This window comes from Numenius arquata, chromosome Z (genome assembly GCF_964106895.1).
Source record: "Numenius arquata chromosome Z, bNumArq3.hap1.1, whole genome shotgun sequence".
Taxonomy (NCBI): Eukaryota; Metazoa; Chordata; class Aves; order Charadriiformes; family Scolopacidae; genus Numenius; species Numenius arquata.
The window spans coordinates 46,112,882-46,137,494 of record NC_133616.1 but is presented as its reverse complement, the minus strand read 5'-3'; the positions used below and the strand labels follow the sequence as shown (position 1 = coordinate 46,137,494).

The 24,613-nt window shown below is 38.3% G+C and overlaps 1 protein-coding gene across 1 annotated transcript; it reads left to right on the top strand.

Annotated features, from left to right (window-relative positions):
• The first annotated feature begins 340 nt into the window (after positions 1 to 340).
• Positions 341 to 22,478, top strand: SLC35D2 (solute carrier family 35 member D2). The gene is made up of 12 exons (XM_074166444.1): positions 341 to 480; positions 2,878 to 2,911; positions 4,616 to 4,702; positions 7,549 to 7,616; positions 9,684 to 9,755; positions 11,815 to 11,883; positions 12,916 to 13,018; positions 14,415 to 14,507; positions 16,919 to 16,986; positions 17,747 to 17,825; positions 19,667 to 19,749; positions 20,352 to 22,478. Exons 1-12 carry the CDS (start codon positions 341 to 343, stop codon positions 20,452 to 20,454), a joined length of 999 nt encoding a protein of 332 aa, XP_074022545.1. The 3' UTR covers positions 20,455 to 22,478.
• Positions 22,479 to 24,613: the final 2,135 nt, after the last annotated feature.

Below are 24,613 nucleotides of genomic sequence, written 5' to 3'. Positions count from 1 at the left end.
GGCGGCGGCCCGCACGTGGCGCCGGACTTTTACCCCCGCTTACCTTCCCTCTCCATCGGGCCCCGGAGAGCGGCGGTGGTGGGGGGCTGGCGCCCACAGAGACACCCCCGCTGGAGGCCGGCCCGGGCCGGGCGGCGGCGCCCCCGGATCGGGGCGGGGGCGCGGCGCGGCTGCGGGACCCCGGGCCCTGGCTCCGCATACCGTCCCGCCAGGGGGCGCCCTGCGGCAGCCGCCACTCGGGGCCGTGCCGGGGCGAGGAGGAGGGGCGGCGGCCGCCCGGCCGGTCGTGCTCCTGCAGCCGGCGGTGAAGCGCTGCCCGACGCCGCCGCTCCTCGCCGCCATGAGCGCCGGGCAGGCCGCGGGGGAGGTGGCGGCCGCGGCCGCGGCCTCGGCGCTGCCCAGGGTGCTCTCAGCCCTCTTCTATGGGACGTGTTCCTTCCTCATCGTGCTGGTGAACAAGGCCCTGCTCAGCGCCTACAGGTGAGGGCCGGCCGGGCCGCAGGCCGCGGCGGGGCCTGTCCCGGCCGGCCATCCCCGCGGCCTGGCGGCAGTGTCGTTCTTCTCCCAGAGAGGGCAGGCAGTGCTTCGCTCCAGAAGCCGCGCGGGGCCGCACCGCCCCACACCGCCGGGGAGGTGTTTTCATGACGCTGAGCATAACTTGGGGGCGTCGGTGCGGGTCCGGACCCGGGGCGATCAGCTGGCGCACCGGCACAGGCGCTTTTAGCACCGGCGGTGTTGGGGCATGTGCTGAGACTGGGGTCTGTTCCTCTAGTTCCAGACCCGGTTTGTGCCCAGTACATAATACCTGTACAACACCACCCGGCGGCGGAGTCCTGGGCAGGCGTGTTTTTGAAACATGCTGGTCTTTCCCTTGAAAGCCTGTCGTTATTCCCAGCGTTGAGGCTGGTGTTTTGCTGGTCACACCGGCTCAGACCCTTCAGGGAAACAGCGTTTCCCCTAACTGTTGCTGCCAATCTTGTTACCTTCCTGCGAGCACCATTCTTTTCTGAGGCAGTCATAAATGGGAAGCAAACCTCAGAAAATCTCCTAATGACAAAAGCACTGAAAAACTATGTCTGTGACTTGATCGGCCATCCCATATGGAACTGTCCTCCTGTAGCAGTGATATTATCAATATATCTATATCACTATCAATATTCTTTACTTAAAAGGCTTGCTCTGCTTTTGTTGTGTTTTGTCACATTATGACCTAAAAAAAGAAAAGGAAAAAACCCAACAAAACAAAAGGAAAAAAGTTAAACAGCAAAACTTGCTGTTATTTTCTAATGTTCAGTGCTATTTGAATGTGTAACAGCTGTATAGAACATCTCCCAGAAGTGATAGATGAGGCGAGCTGAGTTTTTTGTTTTATTGTGGTTTTCATCATACAGTCTGCATCTCCCTGTAAGTCCCTGGCATACATGTAGCACATCCATAGGAGATAATCAAGGACAACATGCCCATCAGTAAGCCTAAGTTTTGTATAAAGAGTTTACAGCCTTGCTGGGAATATTTAGGGCTCTGCAAATCAAAAATGTCTGGAGAAATCTGCATAGTAAACATGAGTGAAATCTCCATATTTATATGGTGTAGCTGTTAATGTGTCACATGATTAAGTCCTGTTTCTTCTACTTTTTTTTTTTTTTTTCTTTCTCCCCTAATACCTCTGTTTTCCAGTATCTCTTTTACTACTGGCTGCTCCTAACTCTTTACTCGTGTTATGACTCTAGTGTCCTTATGGCCTTCCTGCTGTCATTCAGAGCATTTCTTTCTTTTGCTAATGCTATATTGCCATCCCAGTCACAGTCATTTGTGATGTACACTTCACAGCACACCAAGTAGCAGTATAGCAGTTCCTGGTGGCTTCTGCAATAAATAACTAGCACCTCAAGGAGCCTTGATAAATGGAAAATTACAAAGCTTGTTGAGAACGTGGACCCGCCTTAGGTATTTGTTAGTGCAGATGTGCGCAGAGAATGAAATGGGGTTTATTTAGATTCCCCGGATGCAGGTTGGTGTGTGAACATCCCTGACAGGGCAGTCCAGCAAAATGCTGTGAGACTCTTGGGACGCAACAGGAGCCATCATGCTCAGGGAGCTCCTTGACTTTTGGGCAGAGAGGCTCCAGACATGGCTGGTTGTGGCATAAGGCAGCCATCCATTATAACGAACTTCATTGCTTGTATTTCATTATGCATACAGTGAATTAGCAGTTACTGCCACACCTTTATTGGTTTTAACTTGATGTAGATTTAGGGGAAAAAATGTAGGTACTTAGGCTCTTCAGGTGTCCTGCTAAAGTTTCTGCTTTCTTAACATTCAAGTATCCATGCTTTCAGCTAAAGCTAACTGAAGGTTTATGGTAGGAATTTAGCTGTTTTAGCGGATGATAGATGTTTCAACATCTGTAGATGTTGAACATTTGAATGTAGATGTACAACATTTACCTAGGTACTTTCTTTTCACAGAAACATATCGCTAGTGTGTTTGGGCTGTGGAGATAAGCTTCCAAGTTAGGGCAAGTGCGCTTATTATACCATCTCAGTATGTGTACTGTATATGTGATGCCACTCAAAAAATCACACATTGGAGAGTTCTCCAAGTGTGTTACCTTCACTTACAAATATCCCCAAAACAATTAGCAATTTAGTATGGTTAAGCTGTGCATATGCTATAATACTTAGATGCAACGTGTTTTGTTGTAGAAATAAAACATTAGAACTCCTGTAAGTCTAGCAGTTCCTGAGCTCTTCTGAAAGACAGGCCAGTCATCCACATGTACAGTTGTTGACTTTGGTGCTAAATTTAAACTCTTTTTTTTATCATTTTTCCTTCTTTTTGTTTCCTCACAATTAAATACCTGTTTATGCTTTTCAGCTTCCCATCACCAATGTTTCTTGGAATTGGACAGGTATGTTCACAAGTAAAGCACACTAAATGAACTTACTATTTTGTAAATTAAACTAGTGTTAGCATAGAAGTCTATTGTTGGGGGAGGAAATCTCTGTTATACTGCACTGCTTGTCTTCTGGATTAGATACACTGTAAGAAAGTGATTTGTTGTAGTGAGATCAAGGAGGTTTCAGCTAAAGTCAAAACTATTGCCTGGGAAGAGTCATGTAAAGGACTGGAATTGACATTTATTTCCCCTTGTAGAGTTCAGTAATTAAGAGATCTGGCCTTCAAAACTGTCAGGATTTGTTCTGGCAAGTGCATAGATTCTATGAGAGTCCTTGAGCGTTTGTAGATTATATGCAGAGATGCTGCCCCTGTTTGTAGACCAACCATGTATTTCCTCAGAAATCTCTTCCCCCTTTCCCACCCGTTTTCCAGCATGACTCTCACACAATTTTGGTTCTTTGTTGCTATATTTGCCTGTAGACAATTTGCAGTACTGCAGAAGAAGTATGGTTTTTGTTATTTTTGTTGTTAGTAGGCGTCCTAGTAAAATGAAGTTCAAATGTTCGTGTACATGGTCCATAAAAAAAGAACGTGTGACTTTGCAGAGAGATGGCTGGAGAAGATGGAGCCTTGAAGCGTTGATTAGGCAAATACATTTAAAAGAGAGGATTTACTTTCTGCCAAAGTTACAAGCTAAGGGGTAGTGAGGAGGAGGTGAAAACAGGATACTGCAAGTCTGACATCTCTACTGTTTGGTGCTGGATAGAGTAAAATGTCTTGTAAAGTCTTTGCTGTGTGAGAGGGGGAAAGAGACACACATCCAAACTGCTCAAGGAACTACACATCATGTTTCAGTGGAAACCAACGACTAGAAATTGTGGCCTTAATTCGTGTTAAGGGCCATGATATGGCTTTATTTCTTTGCAGAACCTAAGACTCAGTGACATTTCCATTTTTTGTTGACTAATCCTTCAAGATTTCCCTGAACACTTTGTAAAGTGTATACAGTATGCACAGCAATGATACAGCTTTGTTTCGTTGCAGAACCTAAGACTCAATGGCATTTCCATTTCTTGTTGACTGATCCTTCCAGGATTTCCCTGAACACTTTGTAAAGTGCTTATAATATGGTATAATGCTTTAGCCTGCAGAACGTGACTCCACCTCATCCTCTAGATAGCCAATTGTTGTATTTTTGTATAAGGAAATATTTTTTTTTTCCTCCCTGGAGCCAGCATAAACTCTTACGGTGTGTGATTGCTCAAATACTCTCCTTCATTCTATCTGTAACTTTATTATTTCTTCATCAAGTTGTCAACAGACTGATCAATGCACAACCCCTGTTCTACTTTACCGAAAAAAGCTGTAGGAGTGATTTCACAGACTAAACAACACTCTGAGTGGAAATAGCATGATTATTCTGGGCTCATGTCCTGTTTTATTTTCTCAGCTCCTTCTCAGCATGCATTGTTTCACAGGGTGCCACTAATTTTCTCAAGGTAGTAAAGCATATGTCTATATTTTACTTGCAAAATTGATAAGAATTAAGTTGATCCAGTTTATTAATTGTGTGCTGTGTTGTTCTTTGAAAGAAATACATAATACAAAATGAATTTGTCAAATTCATACATAGATTTTGTCTTTGATGGAGTTCTTTCGTTCGTACATTGCAATTTTGCTCTTACATGACTTCTTATTTTTTCTTTTTGTTTAGATGGCAGCCACTATACTTATATTGTATGTGTCAAAACTGAATAAGATTGTTCACTTCCCTGATTTTGATAAAAGTATACCTGTGAAGGTAAGGATTACGTAGGTCTTGATATTAACAAGAAAATGTTACCTCTTACAGTGGCATTCTTTCTTATGGAGACAAGATAGAAGAACAGAAAAAAAATCTGCATTTGTCAAATGTGATTATTTGTATCTTTGTTTCATTTAATACTGGATTTGATTATTTAATTTCTCTGCAATATTCTGGCCTTTTGTTTGCAGAGCAATCTGGTGCCATTTTGTTATGCAGTACATGGGAAAGGGTGCTGTACCTTCATACAACTGGATGAACTCCTTCAAATTCCTGAAGTATTTTTCTGAATGTATACAGCTACCTGTGGGATTGATGGGACGTCTGTGTTTAAGAAAGAATTTTGATCACAGCATGAAGGGAGAAAGGCTGCTTGGAAATTTGAATGGGACATGTGATAAAACAATAGTGAAAGAATATGTGATGGACCAAAAACACGATCAACAGTTGACTCCAAACATAAGATTACATAGGAGGGGCTAAAATAATGCTCATTGAAAACACTGTAGGTAGGGGCTGGCTGCATCGTGCAGACCTTAAGTGTGTGTAGTCTAAAGAGACAGGACAGAGAAAATATGAGAGAATGTTTATTTATCTCAGATTAGGAACTGCGATGATCCTTGTAGATGTTTATATCCATGGTGCAATGTTGCTGGAGCTTTACTTTGATGCATAAGCCTGTGGTTTTATGGCTTGCTGCAGAGTATTGGTCAGTGTTTGCTCAGAGATACAGAGCAAGTTAGCTCTGAGCTCTGCTGGACGGCTCAGATATCATAGCTTTTTAGGCCAGCATCTTCATTGCAGAATCTTGTCTTACTCTCAGTATGAGTTTTACTATAAACATCTCATAGCCATTGGTGCATGCTGTTTATTCTTAATGCATGTTGAAATTGTTGGAATTTCTGCATGTAAAAATCTTGCAGGAATATCTATAACATCAATTATAAAATGGACAGTGCTTATTTTTTCCAAAATATGAAAGAGGAAGGTTTCCCAGTGGGCCGTTTTGAGTTCTGTGTATAAACAGCTTGTTGAGACCTCAAGAAGTTTTTTCCTTCCACCTCCTCCAGTCCCACTACTCTCTCTCTCTGCTGTTGCCTTCACTTTAACATCAGTACAAATGCATTAAAAAAATACACCACTCATTTTCTTTGTTCTAATAATATCTATCCTTTGGAAGACTTTCCTGCGTGTGCTGGGAGCAGTTGACACTGCAGCATCCAGAACTTGCTTGTAGTGCTGGATTTGACTAGTCATAGTGAATCAGCTGGGTTGCTCATTACTGATTTTTTTACTTTCTAAAGCACCCTTTGACTGACTGTTTATTCTTTTGACAACTTTTAATTTCATTGACACAAAGATTGTCATTGCTTTTCACTCCTGGGCTGGTTTATGTCCTTGGTGCTTTCAGCTGGAGTTTTAAAGTAGCAAAGTCCTTATTTTAGTGATGAAGCTTTGGAATTCTCTCTTTTTTTTTTTTTGGACCCTTTTTAAGTAAATGTTTCGCTGATCTCTGGCATTGTGCTGGGTATTGTAATTTTGTCTTCACAATAGATGAAGTCCAGAGGAAAGATAATGTAATGTCAGTTCTGTTTTCATCCTATGAATGAAATGAAACAAATGTTTCTAAATAAAAATCTGCTGAAGAGATAGTGCTTTACAAAATTTTTGCAAACTTAGGTGAGCAGGCTGAATATTTATTGTTACTTACACTCCTGTTTATAGTCCTGTGTACTTTTACTGTTACTTTCCTTTAAAGGTTAACTTTAACTGCACTTTTCTCCCCTCTCCTCTTTGCTGTAAAAGAAATGTAGAATTTTTAACATAGACAAAGTGCAGCCTACTAATCTGTATGTGTTTCCAGCACACAATGCTTTGAGAGGACGTAGCCTCCAGCACACACAGTGTCTCCTGAAGCGCGTGTAGGCACAACAGAAACTACTACACATGTTAGGGTAGAGGATCTGTTTTGTCTTTCTGCCGTTTCAGCTCTGCTTGACTGATAGTAAGTAGAACTAGATGTACACACCAACTTTCCCCCCGTTGCTGACTTTGGTTGCTTTTAGTCTGCAACTTTTCTGTAGTGGGAGAATTAACAGCTTTGAGCTGCAGCTGAATGTTGCATAGGGATCCCTGACTTTTTGTATGTTTTCTTTAGCATCTGAAGTTCTGTTGTTGTTTCTCTGTATTGTGTTAGGGACCATATATTTCTGTGTGAGTCAGTCTCATTATGCAAGAAGCAAAAAAAAGGTAAAGTTCAATTTACCCCTACTTACCTTTCCTTTCTAGTATCTCGCATAGCATGATTTGTTGGGTAGATCTAAAATGGTGTATTTTCCAGGCATACTAATACATGTGGAGTACCTAGAGAAGCACAGCATACTTACAGTTTATTCATTGTTTTATTCCACCTGTTCTCCTGATTATTTAGCTTCTGTTATTAATATTATGTTTATACAAAATTATTATAATTTTATATTAAATTACATTATATACATTACATATATTACATTATTATACAATTCAAGTGTTAGAATGGATATTGATCTGAGGATTACTGTAATTAAAATGAACCTGATTAACATTTACTGTAGCGTCTGAGTCCCATTAGAGGTAGATTGGAACTCTTCTAATGAAATCAGTGAAGCTGTGGTTTGCGCATGGTCACATGAATAGAGCTGCAGCTCAGTTTGCAACATACTTAGATTTTTTTTTCCTTGAAAAAACCCTCTTCCTTGCTAAAAGTGCTCTTGATATTACAGCTATTAAATTCTATCAAGTAAAGTTTCTCAACAATGCTTCAAAACATAATAATCTGAGTTGTGCTTTTAATTTTATTGCAGTTGTTTCCTCTGCCTCTGATTTATGTTGGAAACCACATAAGTGGTTTATCAAGTACCAGCAAACTCAGGTACAGTAAATAGAAGTTATAAGTAAACTCTTTGAGTTTTAACCCTTTTCTTTTCTGGGAGTGAAAAATCACTAAAGAAGAGCATTTTGTAGGGACTTAAATGCATATGATGTCTGTCTGTCTAAACCCCTGATACTATTATGAAATTCTTACCCAAACATTTGATCTGTTTACAAGTTGTATGCTTTTTTAAGGGGGGCTCAGCCAGGCCTGTACCGACAGAAAATCACAATACTCCTCTGTGACAATAAAAGTGCTTTCACTTTCCCCTCACACCCAAGCATTCACCTCTTCCTGTGTGTCCTAACCAGAGAGTTTGAAAGTTGTGAGAAAGACGTTTTTGAAGAAAGAAGAAGAAGGAAAAGACTTGTACCATGACGTCGGTACAGATTCTTTAGGAGTCACCAAGAGATGGAAAAACTACAGTGCAGTGGGGTGGTGGTGGTGGCCTAGCCCATCTGAGCACCAAGAGATTTCTGAAGGGCTTGCTGGCTCCTGTATGCCTGTAAGCATAGATTTATGAGAGTTGCTTCCATGCTGGTACTAAAAAGGTGTAAGTTGTTTAGAGGGCCTGCTGTGATAGATTGAATGACCAAATTTTCTGTGGAAGAGGAGTGCAGAAGCATGATGGCTGCACCAGGATTGGAAGATACAGCACTACCATTGCAGTGGTTTCTTGTATGTTATTACAGGATCTCGAGGATTTTGAAGTAACCTAGATGGAGAATTTTTCACGTTTTCAGCATTTCATAACTTTGAGACAGATCCTGGGAGATAACATGTACAACTTTTAATTTGTTTACATTTCTTTTTATTTATAGAATTAATTTTCTCTGACTAGCAATATTAGATGAATGATTCAGCATCTCTTTGTTGTACGCATTCAGAAGTTGTTCCACTGAACTGACTGTTCAGGCAGACATAAGGACTTCGGCAGTACTGTTCCTAGTTGCACTTCAGCCAATGTGAATATGAAAGTAGTTTCAGTCCTGTAAAAGTTTGATTCATGGGTTCTTCTTTCCCATTTCCCTAACTGTAATTTTAAAGTAAAAAGTTTACTAGGTGGTTTTCAACATAAGTGCACTATCTTTTCCCCCTGTGACTGACATACGTCTTTTAGATTTACCATTCATAACTAATTTTTGTAACAGAAAAGTAAGAATGGCTGCAGTGTTTCTACCATTAACATTTTGTTACATTGTATTTTGTTACATTATGTAACACTTATTTACATTATGGAATTTTCCACGTTGTTTGTGTTGTCTGTAAGATGTAGATGATCCTATGCATAACTTCAAAATGTCTGTTGTTTAAAGTGATTAAACTCTAAGTTACGATTTGTATCATTTATTAATGCAGTTGGTAATAGTTACCTTAAGCAGAGGATTAATTGGTCCATATGGCCAGTCTATCAGATTTCTCATGTCAGATGCAAGTGTTTTCTCAAATTAATCGAAAAGGTTTCCAACTGCATTAGTTCATGTAGACCAACAATATGTTGTTCAAAAGTAGCTGTTTGTTTGGTAGTTGCAGCTGGTCCCATCTTTCATGTTTCTTGTACTTTCTCTGATTTTTTTCTTGTGGATCTATTTGACTTTTTGAAAAGTACCGCTTGTTTACTAGAGCATGTTTGCTTTCTATTTTATTTTTGTTCTGTGTTTTCAGAGACGGGTTTATATCATATCCTTTAAGTTTACAATACAAATAATTTTTACTTGCCCTGCCCATGAATTCTACAAAAGCATTATTTCATAGGGGCTATGGTGGGTAGAAAATAGTTTTTATATTCAATTTCACTCTTGCAGGGGGACCTTTTAAAAGGTAGCCAGTGGCATTGTTTTACAAACTGGCAGATCTTGTTATTTTTCAGTGATTTGGTTATCTAATCTGTCTCTAGTGTTAGACTGACATTTTTTTCTATATGCTAAGTGGCTGTGAATTTGTTTTGATTGCTTATTGCTGGACTAACAGTTTCATCCTCTGGTTAGTAAAGTTAGATAAGAATTAGAACATAAAAATGATGTTAATCTGACGCTATGCTTGGATTTCTATCTTTTTTTTTGACAGTTTGCCGATGTTTACAGTGCTCAGGAAGTTTACCATTCCACTTACTTTACTGCTGGAAATCATCATACTTCGGTGATCCTTTTTTTTCATTTAAGATACCTTTATTTTAGATCATATCAAATGGATTACTTGTGGCATCTGCTCAGAATATAGAATGAGTGCTTTTTACTGACAAGTAGAGAAAAGCAAATAAAGTGGTTTTAAGTAGCTTTTTTGAAGACTGATGCATGCATTTTAGTGAACACAGGAAAAAAATTCAGCTTGTTCTCATTTACACAGCTTCTTCTTTTAACTGTTGCACAGGAATCATGTAAGGAGAGCACAGCTTAAGGTGCTTTTAGCGGTTATTTTTTGTGTCTTGTCTTGGAGGCCCTTAAGCTGCAAACTGCTTCAAACAGATGGATGCTTATGTCACAAAACAGTGATGATGGTATGGCAGTCTGCTTATGTAGAGTAGCTTTCTAGGTCAAGTCTAAAACCATACCACTTTAATGAAGCAAAATGGTATCTACCAGTGTGCTGTTTGATCAGAAAACTCCTTAATGATAGATACCTCTGTTATTTTTAATGAGAAATTGAGAATTGTATGCCATTGCAGCTTGGGATCACTAGTTTCAGTTGTACTGACTTGGAAGAACATAAATATAAATACATCATGCTCTGTCACCATCATAGTTCTATCCAGATGGCTTGTGCTTGGTTACGGTGAGATCACAAGAGGAAAAACAGCTTGTTGAAGCTGAATCCAGGCAACATGAGAGTGATGGTCAGGTAAAAAGCTTTTCAAAAAGCCCCCAAGCAGACTGTCCTCTCCTTTTGTCTGCAACAGCAGTTATCATTGTGATTTATAATTGAGGATGCTCTGGGATTCTTTTCTAGTTTTAAGTTCTCACAGGGCAAGCAGAACTTGCTGTCTTCTCTTTTTGGCCTGAGAACTGCCGCAGACAAGTGAGGAAACCGTGAGTCAGTGAGGCTGTCATCAGCTGGACTACAGCAATGGGGTGTATGACTGTAAGCAACATCCTAACCTAAGGGAAGCTTAAGAGCAGAACACTGTATTCATACAGACTGCTGCAGTGTATTTCAGCCCTCAGGGCTGAAAATGAAAGGACTCCAGAGACTCTGCTGGTTTACCTCAGGATTTGAAAAACAGTGAAGGTTTTGGTTCCTACTGTCAAGAGTCATTGTGATCAAAGCCTAATATATCTAGAGACTGCATACAGCTTTATTGTTGGGACAATGGTCCACATCTATGCTCCTTTGACAAACAGGGTTTCTTCAAGAGCATTGTACAATTTGTTTTGATAAATCTTTTCTCACAGGTTAGCTCAGAGCTGGAGACTAGCCTGGGAGAATGACTAGGGGAATGTCTGTAAGGCACATTGCAGTATGGTGCAAAAATAAGTACTTGAGATGTTTCTAAATAAAGTAATTCAGGTGTAAGAAGCAAAATAGTTTTACAGTATGCTTTTCCCTACTCTGTGGCAGAGCTGGTATAGACGTAGTGAAGAATATGATAAACTTCTGCGCTTTTCCATTCAAGTACATGTTTTCGGTTTGACTTCAAAATAAGTATCTATCTGAAAAATTGCCCAGATAGTGTGCTATACAGGGTCTTCTCCAAGAAAAGGGAGATGAAAAACTACATGAGAAATGTGTAGTGATTCTCCTTGACTGGATTGCTGGAAGACACTGAACTGTGTCCATTATGAATACCAATACACAGTAAATTACAGTTTGTTCCAGTGCTGTTACTTTAAACCTTTAATCTTTACTTTTAAAATTATCTAGTAGCGGATTGCTTACAATGCTTTTTCAATCTCTGTTCTCAGGGCCAAGGTCTGATAACATGGCACATGGTCAATTACATTGCTTCTGTAAGGTTATCAAGGCTGTGCTCGCCTGTTAAATCTTCTGTCATTACTAATTGCTTTGAAACTTTCTCAGGGCCAAGGTCTGATAGCATGGGACATGGTCAATCACATTGCTTCTGTGAGGTTATCAAGACTATGCCCTCCAGTTAAATGCTCTGTTATTACTAATTCTGAAACTTGGAAACTTTTCAGGCAGATAGCCATTTAATCTCCTCTTCAAATAATGAAAATGTGAACTGTCTAATTTTTGTCTACAGGAAACGATACCCACTGAGTATTATAGTCAGCGTATTTGCCATCATTCTTGGGGCTTTCATAGCAGCTGGGTAAGGTTTTCATTTGTTATACAAAGTCATGTTATGAGAGAAAGGACAACAGGAGGATTTTTTCCTTTTTAAGTTCCAAGTAAACCTAGATTGAGATCAGTTGCTTTGGATTAAGTTGATTTGGAAAAATCTCTCTACTGACATCATTGGGAGGTGCAGGAATACAAAGGGAAAAATTTAACTCCAGCTGGAAGTATTTGTGTGCTTCTTTTTCCCCACAAAGGTTTTCCATGTTTGCAGGATCATAAATGTGGCAAAGTTCAAATTGTGTGAGGAATGCTGCTTTTATTTCATAGTATCAGTGTATTTTAATAATATTAGAAAAATATATTCTTTTTCTGGTTAGAAAGACTGTTTTTTTGGTTGTCAAATATTGTTTTGAATTAGGCAATGTCTAGTTTTTTTAATAACTTTGAACAAGTTCAAAGGTGAGATTGAGTTTACAAAACACTTGTATAGTAGTTTCCTCTGTTTTCTTTCTGTTTGAATATTCCTTTACTTAACTGGAAATGTGATGTTATTTTTTGTTTCTTGGCTTTGCTGTGTACAAAGGTAAATAATTTCCATGTGATGTGACTCAGATAGAGCCATGTCCTATTAAATGAATTACCCTATATGCATGAGGTAACTAGTCAAAACAGAAAGGATGACAATATGTCTGGTCTGACTGTAAAAAACAAATAGTCAGACTTTATTCCCTAGCTACTTTTTGTGTTAAAAGGAATAGATAAGTATACTTAGTAATAATTGGACAGGTTGTCAGGATTGAGACAGATGGAATTTTTCACAGAATGAAACTGAACATTTCCTGCCACTTCCACACTGAGTACTGGGAACTCTCTGATGATTCGTTTGTGATGGTCCTGTGACTGGAGAAGTATAAAGTACCTTGACTTACAAAGAAGGCTTAAAGGAAAACCTGTGACTTGCTGGAGTTCTCAGGATTACATTTCCTCATTTATGTTGTTTCTCTAGGTAATGCAATGCATTGTATACTCTTTGCTTGTTTACAATATACTGTTTTTTTCACAGGTCTGATCTGTCTTTTAGTCTGGAGGGTTACACGTTTGTATTGCTAAATGATATCTTCACAGCGGCAAATGGAGTTTACACAAAGCAGAAAATTGATCCAAAGGTGACTGTGGGGTCATGGCTGAATTTAATGTTATGACAGTATGGTAACAATGGGTTTCTTATTATATGACTATATGAATATGTGGTTATGAACTGATAAATAGTTTCATTTGCTTTCATATTTCAGGTGATATATGTGTCCTTAATACAGAACAGCCTGGGAAGAACTCATTATTAGTATCTCAGGACAGGCTTAGATAAACAGTGTATTTTATTTTCTCTCAAGTCTTTTAGGTAGAGTTTGTAGTGGTTTTAAAACACTGCTTTTGGCTAAAAAAAATGAAATAAATCTAAACCAAAAGCAAATTGTTTGGCTGCAGCCTTGATATATATCTAAATATATCTAAGGAACATGACTTTTTGACTAGAAACACACTTTAAGTGAAGTTTATGTAAAATAAACTTGTGGGTAGGAACTGAGACCTGTCCAGTTTGAGCCAATAACCACAACAGTTATCTTTTTTGGCTATCTAAAAGCAAGTCTACACCAAAACCAGATATGCTAAAGAATTAGGCGATACCATTATACAATATACTTTATGTAAACATTGAGCAGGCTGCTTTTCAAATACAGTGACATAAAAACATACCAACCCATAGCGAAGAGTAGTCTTGGAAGTGCTGGATAGAGGTTTTGTCACTGACTTTTGTGGTTCAGTCTGTACAGTGGAAATATGTATCTTTTAATAATCTCAGGAGTCACATTGAATCCAGACTCTGTATTTTTCTTTATAAGCAGCACATAATGGCCTCACAGTTTTCTGCCAAGTTTGGGGTTTCATTTAAAGCAAGAGATAAGCTGGGGAGATTTGCTAAGTAGTATGGCTGAATCTGGAGGAATGGAAGGCTGCTTTTTCATTCCCCCAATCTTCTGCCTTTGTGTGAAGCAAGTTAACCAACAGGATATATGGCATCCCTCAAGTTGCTTGAAGTTATATCAGTTACCAGTGATTAGAGATGCTCCATCTAGGACTCAGAATTCATTAATTTTCCTGTTATGCTGGTCCCAGGGAGCCACCCTGCCTTATGCTTTCGTGGTTGATTTGCAGTAGATGGAATAGGTAATCCCTTGGCCAGGCAGAGACTTATGTGGAGTCTAAAACAAAGCAGTTCTGAACCAGTGCCTTGGGAATTTTGTGACTGGCTGATGTTGTAAAGAAACTGTTCAAGGTATAGCAGAACAGTAATACTCTACTGAGCATACAAAGTGACTGGAAGTGGAAACTCTGCTCGGTACTAAACACTGAACCCAATAATCACAAGATTGTATTTTAAATTGAAGTGTACTATGTTTTTTCTACTCATTGACAATAATTTCAGAAGGATTGCCGAGTAATATTTAGTATTTTGTTCTCAAATGGCTTGTAATTCCAAACACCATGTTTCGTTTTTCACAGGAGTTGGGAAAATATGGTGTCCTTTTCTATAATGCTTGTTTCATGGTGATTCCAACAGTTATTATTAGCTTTTCTACTGGAGACTTTCAGCAGGTAAGGAGCAATATTGCATATCTCAGACTGATAACGGCTTTTTGTTTGTTTATTTTTAAAGAGGTAGGCCTATCTCCATGTTAGTGACTAGTTCTTGAAATATGTGACTTGGACTTGCCCTTCACAGGTAAGAACTTATAATTATTCACTCTCAGGAGAAGCTGAATTTGTGTGATAGCCCTTATATGAATCTGTGTTTGAGAACTAATGTATGACTGGGGGCTCTCAGCTGGAGCAATTAGTTGGGAATCCAGCTGCACTGTGTGATTTGCCCCGTGCTCTAAAATGAGATTGCAAATACCGAAAACAGACAGTTTCCAGGCCTTCTCTCATTCTGATGCACAGAACAGATTCCTGTTCAGTCTCAGTCTAGTTTAGTAACCTACCTTTTACAGTCTTGACAGCATGATTCTCTGTAGCTAATCATAATACACTGTAATAGTGTAGGCAGTATGTCCTGGCACATGAAGTATCAGACCAGAAGGCTTGTGTTTTTCTGGCTCCCTCACAGACTTGCTGACTTGCCTTTTTCTTACCACTAAAATGAGTCTAGACACTTTGTATTGCTTTTTGGAAATGTTTGAGATTTGCCCCTGAAAATTGTTACAGAGCTTGGGGGTGTCATAAATCATTCCAGTGTCCTTTGTTGTATGTTGTGCCCTGGACTCACATAATTTTGTCATTGTGTTCTTAGAAGTCTGCTGTAAGTGGAAAAAAATGTCATTCCCTGAAAATGATGGATTTATATTTGCTCTTATTTTGAAATCTCTTCTTGTGACGTCAGTCCAGCATGACCTTCTGCCAGTTTAGGAAAACGCAGCTGATGCCCTTCTTGGCAGATGTAGTGGGTGCCAAGTTTGTATGGCTGTAAGGTTTCAACTGCTTTTCCAGCAGACAGAGCTGGAGACATTTTGGGAGAACTGGACAGGGAAGTGTACCTTGTTGCTAGGTTTATCCTATGGGAAAAATAAAGAGTATGTTGTGCCCACATGTTGATTTGTCACAAACAAGTAAATGCTTAATTACCTGAAAAGAATAAATGAATATCAGAGAAATGCATAATGCCTATTGTGCATACTCATTGGCTTGGTCATTTAATATTAAAAGTTGCATTAAATGATGTGGATGACTACTGTCAATGTGACACACAGGAACTATCAAAGAAAAAAGACACAAAATAGAAAAATACTGATGAAAAGTCAAGAAATCATTGTAGATAACAGCTGTATTTAGCAGAGTTTCAGGCCATAGAAGTTGGCTTGCTTTTACCCTAGGAGAGCTTTTTGCCTTGATCCATCACAGACAATGCACAGCATGTATCTTTCACCAGTCAAAATATCATTATCGTGTCTATGTGATAGGGAGATTGCTTCTGCTTCTCTAGCTAGTTCTGGAACAGTGGCTATCACATCTTGTAGAGACTGCAGTTTGTGAGTGTCCCAGTTATTCAGTTCTTCACCAGCTGGCTAACTAGGAGGACAGGAAAGCAATGGATGCTTTGGATGCAATGGAAGAGAAAAGAAGCTCCAGAGTGTCTATCTGTAATACTTTGCAGTTTGTTTTTGCACGCCAGCACAATTCTAGCAGGGCAGAGCTGCCCGACATCCATCTAATCTGTTACGTCAGGTGGTGGAGGCTCAGCTAGCCACAGCTCAGCGTGGGCAAACAGCCTTTATCCTGTTCCTCAGGGATGTGTTCAGCCTTTGCTGAGTTTTGTGCTGATACAGATGACTTTAAACTAATCAGATTAAAATGAGGCATATCCTTGAGTTACCAGAGATGGAAAAGAATCTGTATCATGTTTCTTAGTGACTGTTGTGTGGCACTGTGTGTTTGTTTGCTGCACATCACTAAGAAGCAGACTTCAAAGTGATGATTTAGTCTTTCCATCGACCTTCATTGATGAGAGACCTTAGTAATGCTTATTTAATCTACTTTTGAACTCAAAAATGCAGTCTTGCACCTTGAAAGCTGTTCATGAATGAATCTGTGGTATGAAATAGATTTCAAGGAGATTATTTATTTATTTGCTTTTTCTCTCTGTCTCATATCAACACTATTTATTATATGATATTAATCACAGTGTTATCGGTATCAATAAATATAAAACCACAAATTCTCTGTATTGTATTTATATTCATTGCTTGTAGCATGCAGTGTTATATCTGTACTGCTGTACGTGTTACAAGAATGTGTCTAGGTGTCACGGGTGCTGTCATCCTGTTGTCTCTGAAGTTAAATGCATTAAACTGTTCCCAATAGTAATATAAATATTTCATAATTATAGTATGACTCAAATGTATTTTGTGATTTTGCACATTTTTATGTTAACTGCATTTGATATTTGGTTACAGGCGATTATATAGCATATAATTATTTCTGTTTTGTTTTGTTTTTTTTTTTTTTAATAGGCAACACATTTCCAGCACTGGACAAATATTTTATTTGTCTTTCAATTTATTCTTTCCTGCCTGTTGGGGTAAGGACACAGGGCAATCAAGTAAGACGTTTTAATGACAGTTTCAAATTGCAAATATCAAATGTAAGGCTCCCTAATAAGTTATGTTGAAATTCAAAGAAAATATATTTTCCCACAGTCTTCTTTCCTGCCTTCTAATTATTTCTAATAGTGTAACTGTTTCAGTACTATCTGTGTTGTTGACCTCACAGTACAGTGGTCAACAATAGGACAATTAGCTTTTTACTTTCTGTACTCAGTGTCTCTCTGCTGGTGGTGTATTCTGATTATCTAACTTCTTTGCAGTTAATAGAATGTAAGCCCTTTAGTATAGGGACTGTTTCGTTGCATTTGTTCTTTAAAGTACCTGGAAGGCTATGAGAGACTCAAAAGTAATGAAACAATGCTTTGTTTCTCTTGGAACTGCAGAGTCAAGGCAAGAATAAAAAAATCAGTTGGACCCTTTTCTGCTCTTTCACACGTCACCAGCCAAGGGGTCAAACTAACCTCAAATAGCGACATTTAAGAAGCACAGAAAATAGGGATGTTAGAGCTCAAGTAGCACATTTTAATTTGTATTTTGAGTAGTCTGTGTGTGCACATCAACAACTTATAAAACAGATCCACAGAATCTGTATTATATATTATAGGGCTTGGAACAAGCGGGATTGAAGATCCCAGCAAAATACTGATCTGGAAAATGTTGAACATTTCAAAGTGTTGCTAAACTTCTGAGCTCCCTGGAAGTAATTTATAAAAATTTCTTCTTTGCTTTATTTAGGTTTCTCTTGATGTATTCTACTGTCCTATGCAGTCATTACAATTCTGCGCTTACAACGACAGTAGTTGGTGCCATCAAGGTGAGTTATGGAGAAGAGGGAGATGAGAATGGTCAAATAGACAGGGAAGAACATTGACTCAGCAGTGACCCTGATTATGCTTGGAGCTGGAAACTCGAAATGAGGGCTAATACTGAGACACTGCTTGTGCCATAGATTTTGGAGATCCACACAACAAAATGACCTTGTTTTCTTCCATTGAAGCTTAGGTATACTCTAGAAAGCAATGTGAGTATTTATTTATTTTCATTTTTCCTACATGAGAAACTTGAACCACTTTAATTAAAAGATGTACATTTAGCATGCTTCCGTTCAAGTTGCTGTCAGTTAGTCAAGGTAGCCAGATGCTGATCCATTGCAAAGTGATACAGATTAACCCACTTTCACTTTGGGCTCATCTAGTTTCCATTGCTGCTAATAAATAGGGCATTCATAGATACAGAATAACGGCTAAGCTGTAGTAAGGAGTTTATTGCTTTATGGTTAACTGCTTCTGTCTCTGTGAGAACTCGTGTTCTAGCTGAATGCATTCTTTCATTTTGGTTTGTATAAATTCTGGTCAATTTGGTTAACACCAAAACATGCCTGTCTTAAAACTGAACTGGTGTCCTTACAGTCTGTTTTCTTTAACTCAGTTTAACTTTAAACCAGTGCAGCTTCCTTTGTGTTGACAAGGCCAGCATGTCTGAAGTGGGAAGATCACTGACTGCCAAAGCACCTTTTTGTAGGCCAGTTTGGAGAGAAGCTTGGAGCTGTAAGCTGGAAGAGTTTTAGCAAGAATTAAAACTTGTGCAGTTGTGGGCCAAACAACTATCAGAATCCGAACTAGCTTAGGCACAGGAATAACAGTCCTCAGGGTGCTCCCTTTCATGGATGACTAAGGAAAAGAATACCTCCAGCATAGCAAAATCAGCAAAAGGAAGACGGTACTTCTCTTTCTAGAGTTGTTTGGGGTTTTTTTTGTTTGGTTGGTTTGTTTATTTTTTGTGGTTTTTTTTGAAGGCTGGCAAGATTAATCTAGTAGTTTTCATTCTGTGGTCCTGAAAGCATTCTTTTAAATTTTGTGTCTGCATTGCACTTCTGATGCAGCACTATTTCTGAGTAATAATAAGTCTTTGAGACATTCTGAACAGCTTTAAAGTTGAGAAGCACTTTGTGATGCAGTAGTCCCCAGCAGAAATTGGTAGAAATGATGTACTTGTCCAGGCTAACTGCTAAAACATGTGAAACCAACAAAGTATTGGTAAAACGATCACACAGTTCCATAGGTTTCCTTCTGTCTATAGGGAACAATTTTCCAAAAGCTTGATGGGGGGCAGGGTGAGGGGTAGAATCTTTAACTTTAAACTGTGCCTGTCTTGAACTTCAGTCAAGTGCTTTCAATGCATATTTAATTGACAAAGTAAGGTGGTAACTCTTTTAAAGCAATAGTAAGGAGCCTTTATTGTAACGTTAAAGCATAATTTTTATACTTGAGAACGCCAAACCTGCTTTTAAGAAATAGGATTTGAAATGAGCCTTCCAAAGATTAATACGAAGAACTTTTTCAGAAGGTGGCCATAATTCCATTTTACCTAACATAAAATGGCTTATTTTCTTCTTCTTCTTTATTTTTTTTTCCCCTCCAGAAAGTCATTCAGTGCATTGCCTGCATTTAGAAAACATACTGATTTTATTATTCTATTTTGCTGTTACATTACCCATAAAGCTGACATCCTGTGAAAGTAATTTGAACACTGATTTTAGAGTGACCAGCATTAGAGTATAGCTATTTCCTTAGAAAAGTAAATTAATTAATATCATTTATATTCTTGGATATCAAACCTGACTTCAATAAATGCATGGCTTTTGTTTCCTTTCAGAATATATCCATTGCTTACATTGGAATGTTGGTTGGTGGAGATTACATATTCTCCATGTTAAACTTTATAGGGCTAAATATTTGGTGAGTAGAACTTGAATAGGTTTTATTTGTTAAAGCTGCAGTTTTCTCAGTGAGGTACAGTTTTATGTTTTGTTTGATTTGGTCCACGTGGGTGATGCAGTTTTGAAACTACTGGCCTGAGGACTCACTGCCTCAGGATGTAAAGTTCATTACAATTTGTGATGTCTTTTCCTGTCTGTTTTCAGATGTTGAATGTAACTGTGGTAAGATCTTAACTATGGAAACATGGCTGCAGTTTTACTATGTTGGGTTGAAGTTCATTCTTTTTTCACAAGCCACAGTTCTGAGCTGTCAGGCTTCCAAGTAAAAGCCAAGTGGTGTGGGAAATGAGAACATTGACTGAATGAGTTGTGCCCTTTATAAATACGAGTTATGATGTGTGAGTTGTTACTTTTTGTGTTTGGATGAGCTGTTACATCTGTGTGTATGAATCTGTTGGAGCAACTGATAATTGATGTTTGTCTATTCAGGGCTCATTTCTCAGATGGCTTACATAGCTCAGAGGCACACCTAATTTATTCTATATTTATGCTATTTACCTATAAAATGGTATATACAACATCAGGTATCTCTGACACCTCTGTTCATTCTCTTTTCTTTAGTATGGCAGGAGGACTGAGATACTCATTTTTAACATTAAGAGGAAACAGCAAGTCTACGCAACCTGGGGATGAAGAGAACGCGCTTCCTGAGTCAAAGAGTTAGCAAAAAGTCCTGCCTTGAAAGAGACTGAAGATACAAGTTTGTTTAGCATTGCTGAGAACTTAAATAAGTATGTGCTGGAACATATTTGGAACAAGAAACAAAAAATCTACCTCAGTTGCCGCAGATGTGCACACAACTCATTGATTCAGAAATATTCTTGTACACTTTTTTTTACATACGGATAAGTTTAATTTTTCACCATGAGCTAATTTATAGGGAGGGATGCCATGAGCAAATCTCAAGTTGTAAATTTCTTCTTTTACCTGTATATTGGTGCTATTTGTTCTGTTTCAGTGCCTACCCATACTCTTTGAGGCAAAACTGCCTGTAAAGATCATGAAGCTTGATTCACCATTGCCTTATGCCATATGCAATCTTTGATAGCAGTGAAGAGGTGAAAGATGATAGTGATTCAGAACGGTTTCATGGATGCATTTGTTCTTGTGTAAGTGACTGTAGAACATATGGGACAAAGAGGAGATAAGATCGTTCCTTTTGTAAGTCTTGACTGAAGAATTCAGGATATGGCCTAGTGTGCTCGGTATGCATTATGTAGACATTTTCTCTCAATCTTTTCCTCATCCTCAATAACATCATGGTGTTCTGCTGCAATTGTCACTGTTGTTTAAGTGAAATCTCGTAACTTTGCTGCAGGACCATGGAGAGAAGGAAATTGAGAGAAGATTTTTTGTATTTAAAAAGATTTTTTTTGTGTGTGAGCCTGTACCAAACAGGTAATTAGGAGAGATAACAAAGGTGAATATTTTTGTTCAGGTACATTTGTCTTTTCACAATCCCCTCCTCTGATGTTTTGTCTATAATTGCCTTTTAAAGCTGCAGAGAAATGATGCTAGTATATACAAACTACAAGAGTAGTTTGATTGATATATGGACTGATTGATATATGGAAGACTAACTTGTGTTTAAATGAGGAGAAAGGATCAGTGTCTTGTTGTGTCTTATATATGCAGTGAAAGCTTATCTGGTTCTAGTTTGTGCTTAAAATTCAAAATAAGGAATCATAATAAGCCCAAGGAGTTGCTACAGTAGGCAAAACTGGTCCAGTGGTTTAAAAAAAAAAAAAAAAGGTCTGAAATCTGGTTGTTTGGGTTATCATCTAGGACAATAATGGCACCACTCTGTGTCCTAATTTTCTTCTCTGCAAACGCAGTTGATAATGCTTACCTGTGTCTCTGAGGATATAGTATTAATCTTTGAAAGCACCGTAGAAGCATTGCAGCACTGGAGGACAGCAAAGTAATTAATCTTCTTGAAGCTTTTGACTTCCTGCAAGCGTAATCAAAATAATCAAATAAAAAGAAGATTTTGGAAGATCATGACATGGAATCAGAGTTATCTAATGATTTGTTTTATCCCTACTTGAATTAAATGTAGCTAAATCTGTAAAGCATTACTCTGTGTGTAACATGTGAATGACTAAACTGGATTAGATCTAAGAAACATGTGAGTAGCTCACACCAGAAGCTTCAGGGAATGACTGGGCTGCCAGCTGCCTGCATGGATTTGAATGACAAGAGGACGAGTGACTGCAGATAGTAGAAGTGGAATTTAAGGGCGCAATCAAAGTGGAAACAGAAGTTTGGGCTATCCAGTTTCTCACAGCTGGCTAAGAGATGGGACTTTCATTTTCTGCCTATTGAAGAGCTGGGAAGGGAAGGGGTCACTGAAAATATTTTAGAGGGATCTGTTTTTAAAGATTTTTTTTTATCCTTAAAAAGCCTTCGGTATTTTTGAGTGTGTTCTTTTATAGGACTCCTCTTTCTCCAGATCATCTCTACCTCCATAATCCTAGTTATTGAACCTCATCTCTCTGCAGTGGGACAAGTCATTGGAAGGTTTTCATTAACTATGAAAGGTTATGAGAGCCACTTGATTGCAATACAAATGGACACATAATGGTATCTGCTAAATAAGATTTAGTTCCCACAAAGGAACAGCTACTGTATGCATTTCATTCATGAATATTTTGCTGTACCTTTTATAAATAAAGAGATGCAGATTATAGTTTTAACTAGTTTTGGGGTTTTTGTGTGGATGGACACATAAAATACTTTTAGGCACACCTGGATAGCACAAATATTTTCTTTCTATATGATCAACTGCTATACTGTTCTTGAAGGAGTTTCATTAGTTCATTCTGTGCTGTAGTGGAAGTGATTTTGTGTAATTTATTGTTCATGTCATGTTTTTGAAGTCCTTCAGACTTCTCACCTAAAATACAGACCTGATTCCCAAAGCCTCTAAATTACTCAGAATCATTTCAAATATAAATTTAAGAATAAGCAAAAGTAGGTATTATCTAGAAGAACTTGAAAGTGTTTGCATCCTTTCACAAAGCAACTCAGCTTCAGTCACTTACTACTTTCCTCTGTAGCTGCAGAGATAATACTGATTGCAGTAAATAATACCGATTCCAGTAAATTTGGTGGTTGAAACTCTGGGAATACAGGCTCAACTAGGCACAACTCTCACATTAGAATTTAGGCAATTATGGAAATGGCTATTTCATTGAGAACCTCAGTAACTGCGTCTTTCAGTTAATGAAGTGGTAATTTACAACTGATTGCTCTTAGGATACATCTGGAGATAGTCCTAACCTTACTTTTCTACAGATTTCATATTCACTTAATGAAATATTAAACCAGTTGTAAAACTAGATGACTTATTTGCTGTGTGAAGCTTGATTTTCTTTTCTTTTGGAAAATGGTAAAAATTGTTAGAGAAAATATTAGTCTTCAGAATACATATATGAAAGAATTATTATGTAGGCTAGTTTTAAGAAATATTGGATTGACTTCTGAAAGTCACATTCCCTCACCAAAGTATCTTGTGGATACATGGATCAAGTAGCTACAGCTGCTTCATTTTCAGAAGTCAGTCCAATATTTTTAAAACTTTTTTAAGTTCTACATGTGGCAAGGTGTATTTACAAGGGAACATACAAAGAAACAAAACCGGTAACTGGATTGAAAAGGAATATTGTACTGTATGTTGATCTGTTCATGCTTTTAATTTTGTAGGGATTGCTAAGCAGAGGGCTAGCTGTAGTGGAATGAGATTAAGAGTGAAAAAGTACAGTGGTCACCAAAAGAAGCTTTTCTACCCATGCAACGTGGAAGGTTCTTGCAATGATTCTTGTGACAGTCAGAGAAGCAATACCTCAGGAAAAAAACTTGGAATGGCCCAGATGAACAATTCTTCACATTCATAATAATTTATTATTTTTCCTTTCAGTATCTTTACAAATTATGATTTACTAATATTAGGCCCATGAAGTACTCTAAGCATATCTCAGACTCATTACCAGCCTTGGAAAAGAAAATGTCAAAGAAGCATGGGCAGAAATGGAAATGCAAAAGTAAAGACTGGCAGCTCTGGAAATTTGCATGTTGACTCCATTGTGAACTAGAAGTGGTTTTGTTTCTTTTTCATTTAAAGGAGGCATTCAGCACTGTTGTTGCATATGAAGAAAACAGTGCAACTTAATTTAAAATACTCCTTGACTAGTGAGTGATGCTTTGGAGAATTTGTGATTGTATGTAAATATTTTTTGAAGTTTAATATTCAGATCTTTGTTGATCTGCCTTGCTTATGGGGTAAACCAACAGGTGTTATGGAAAGGACAACAGTAATTACACTGAAATTCTAAGAGAGCTTATGCATGAGGAGCTGGGTTGTTAAGCTGAGATGGTAATGATTTTTATATATTCTTGTTACAGATACAGTTCATGTTATATTCCTTGTGATTCACACATCATCTGTACTCTGTAATATGTCTGCATATTGTGGTTTTCTAGCTGAAGGTGACCGTAATATGACACTTGACATATATTGATGTTCTTCAGTTGGAGATTTCTGGGTGTCAGGTTTAGGTTAAATTTTAATGATGATTCATGTTAAATGTGGAAGAATATCATTAAAATATATAGACAAATTTTATTTTATCCGAAGTGCATGTGTAAGCATCAGTGTTCCTCTTCCAGTTTAAACTGATCTTTAAAAAGTGAATGTTTCAAATTGCCACTCTGAAGAAGAGTGAAGGTTGTTTCTGTGCCTTCCCTGAGAAATCCTATATGTTAACCTTTTAAATTTTTTTTAATCGCTTGAAGTCTGAATTTCATTGATTTAATCTTTGCCT

Excerpts from the sequence above, each read along its gene's own strand:
- SLC35D2 (XM_074166444.1), top strand. The coding sequence starts at position 341 with ATGAGCGCCGGGCAGGCCGCGGGGGAGGTGGCGGCCGCGGCCGCGGCC. Across the intron at positions 481-2,877 it reads GCCCTGCTCAGCGCCTACAG|CTTCCCATCACCAATGTTTC; the intron begins GTGAGGGCCGGC and ends TATGCTTTTCAG. Across the intron at positions 13,019-14,414 it reads AGCAGAAAATTGATCCAAAG|GAGTTGGGAAAATATGGTGT; the intron begins GTGACTGTGGGG and ends CGTTTTTCACAG.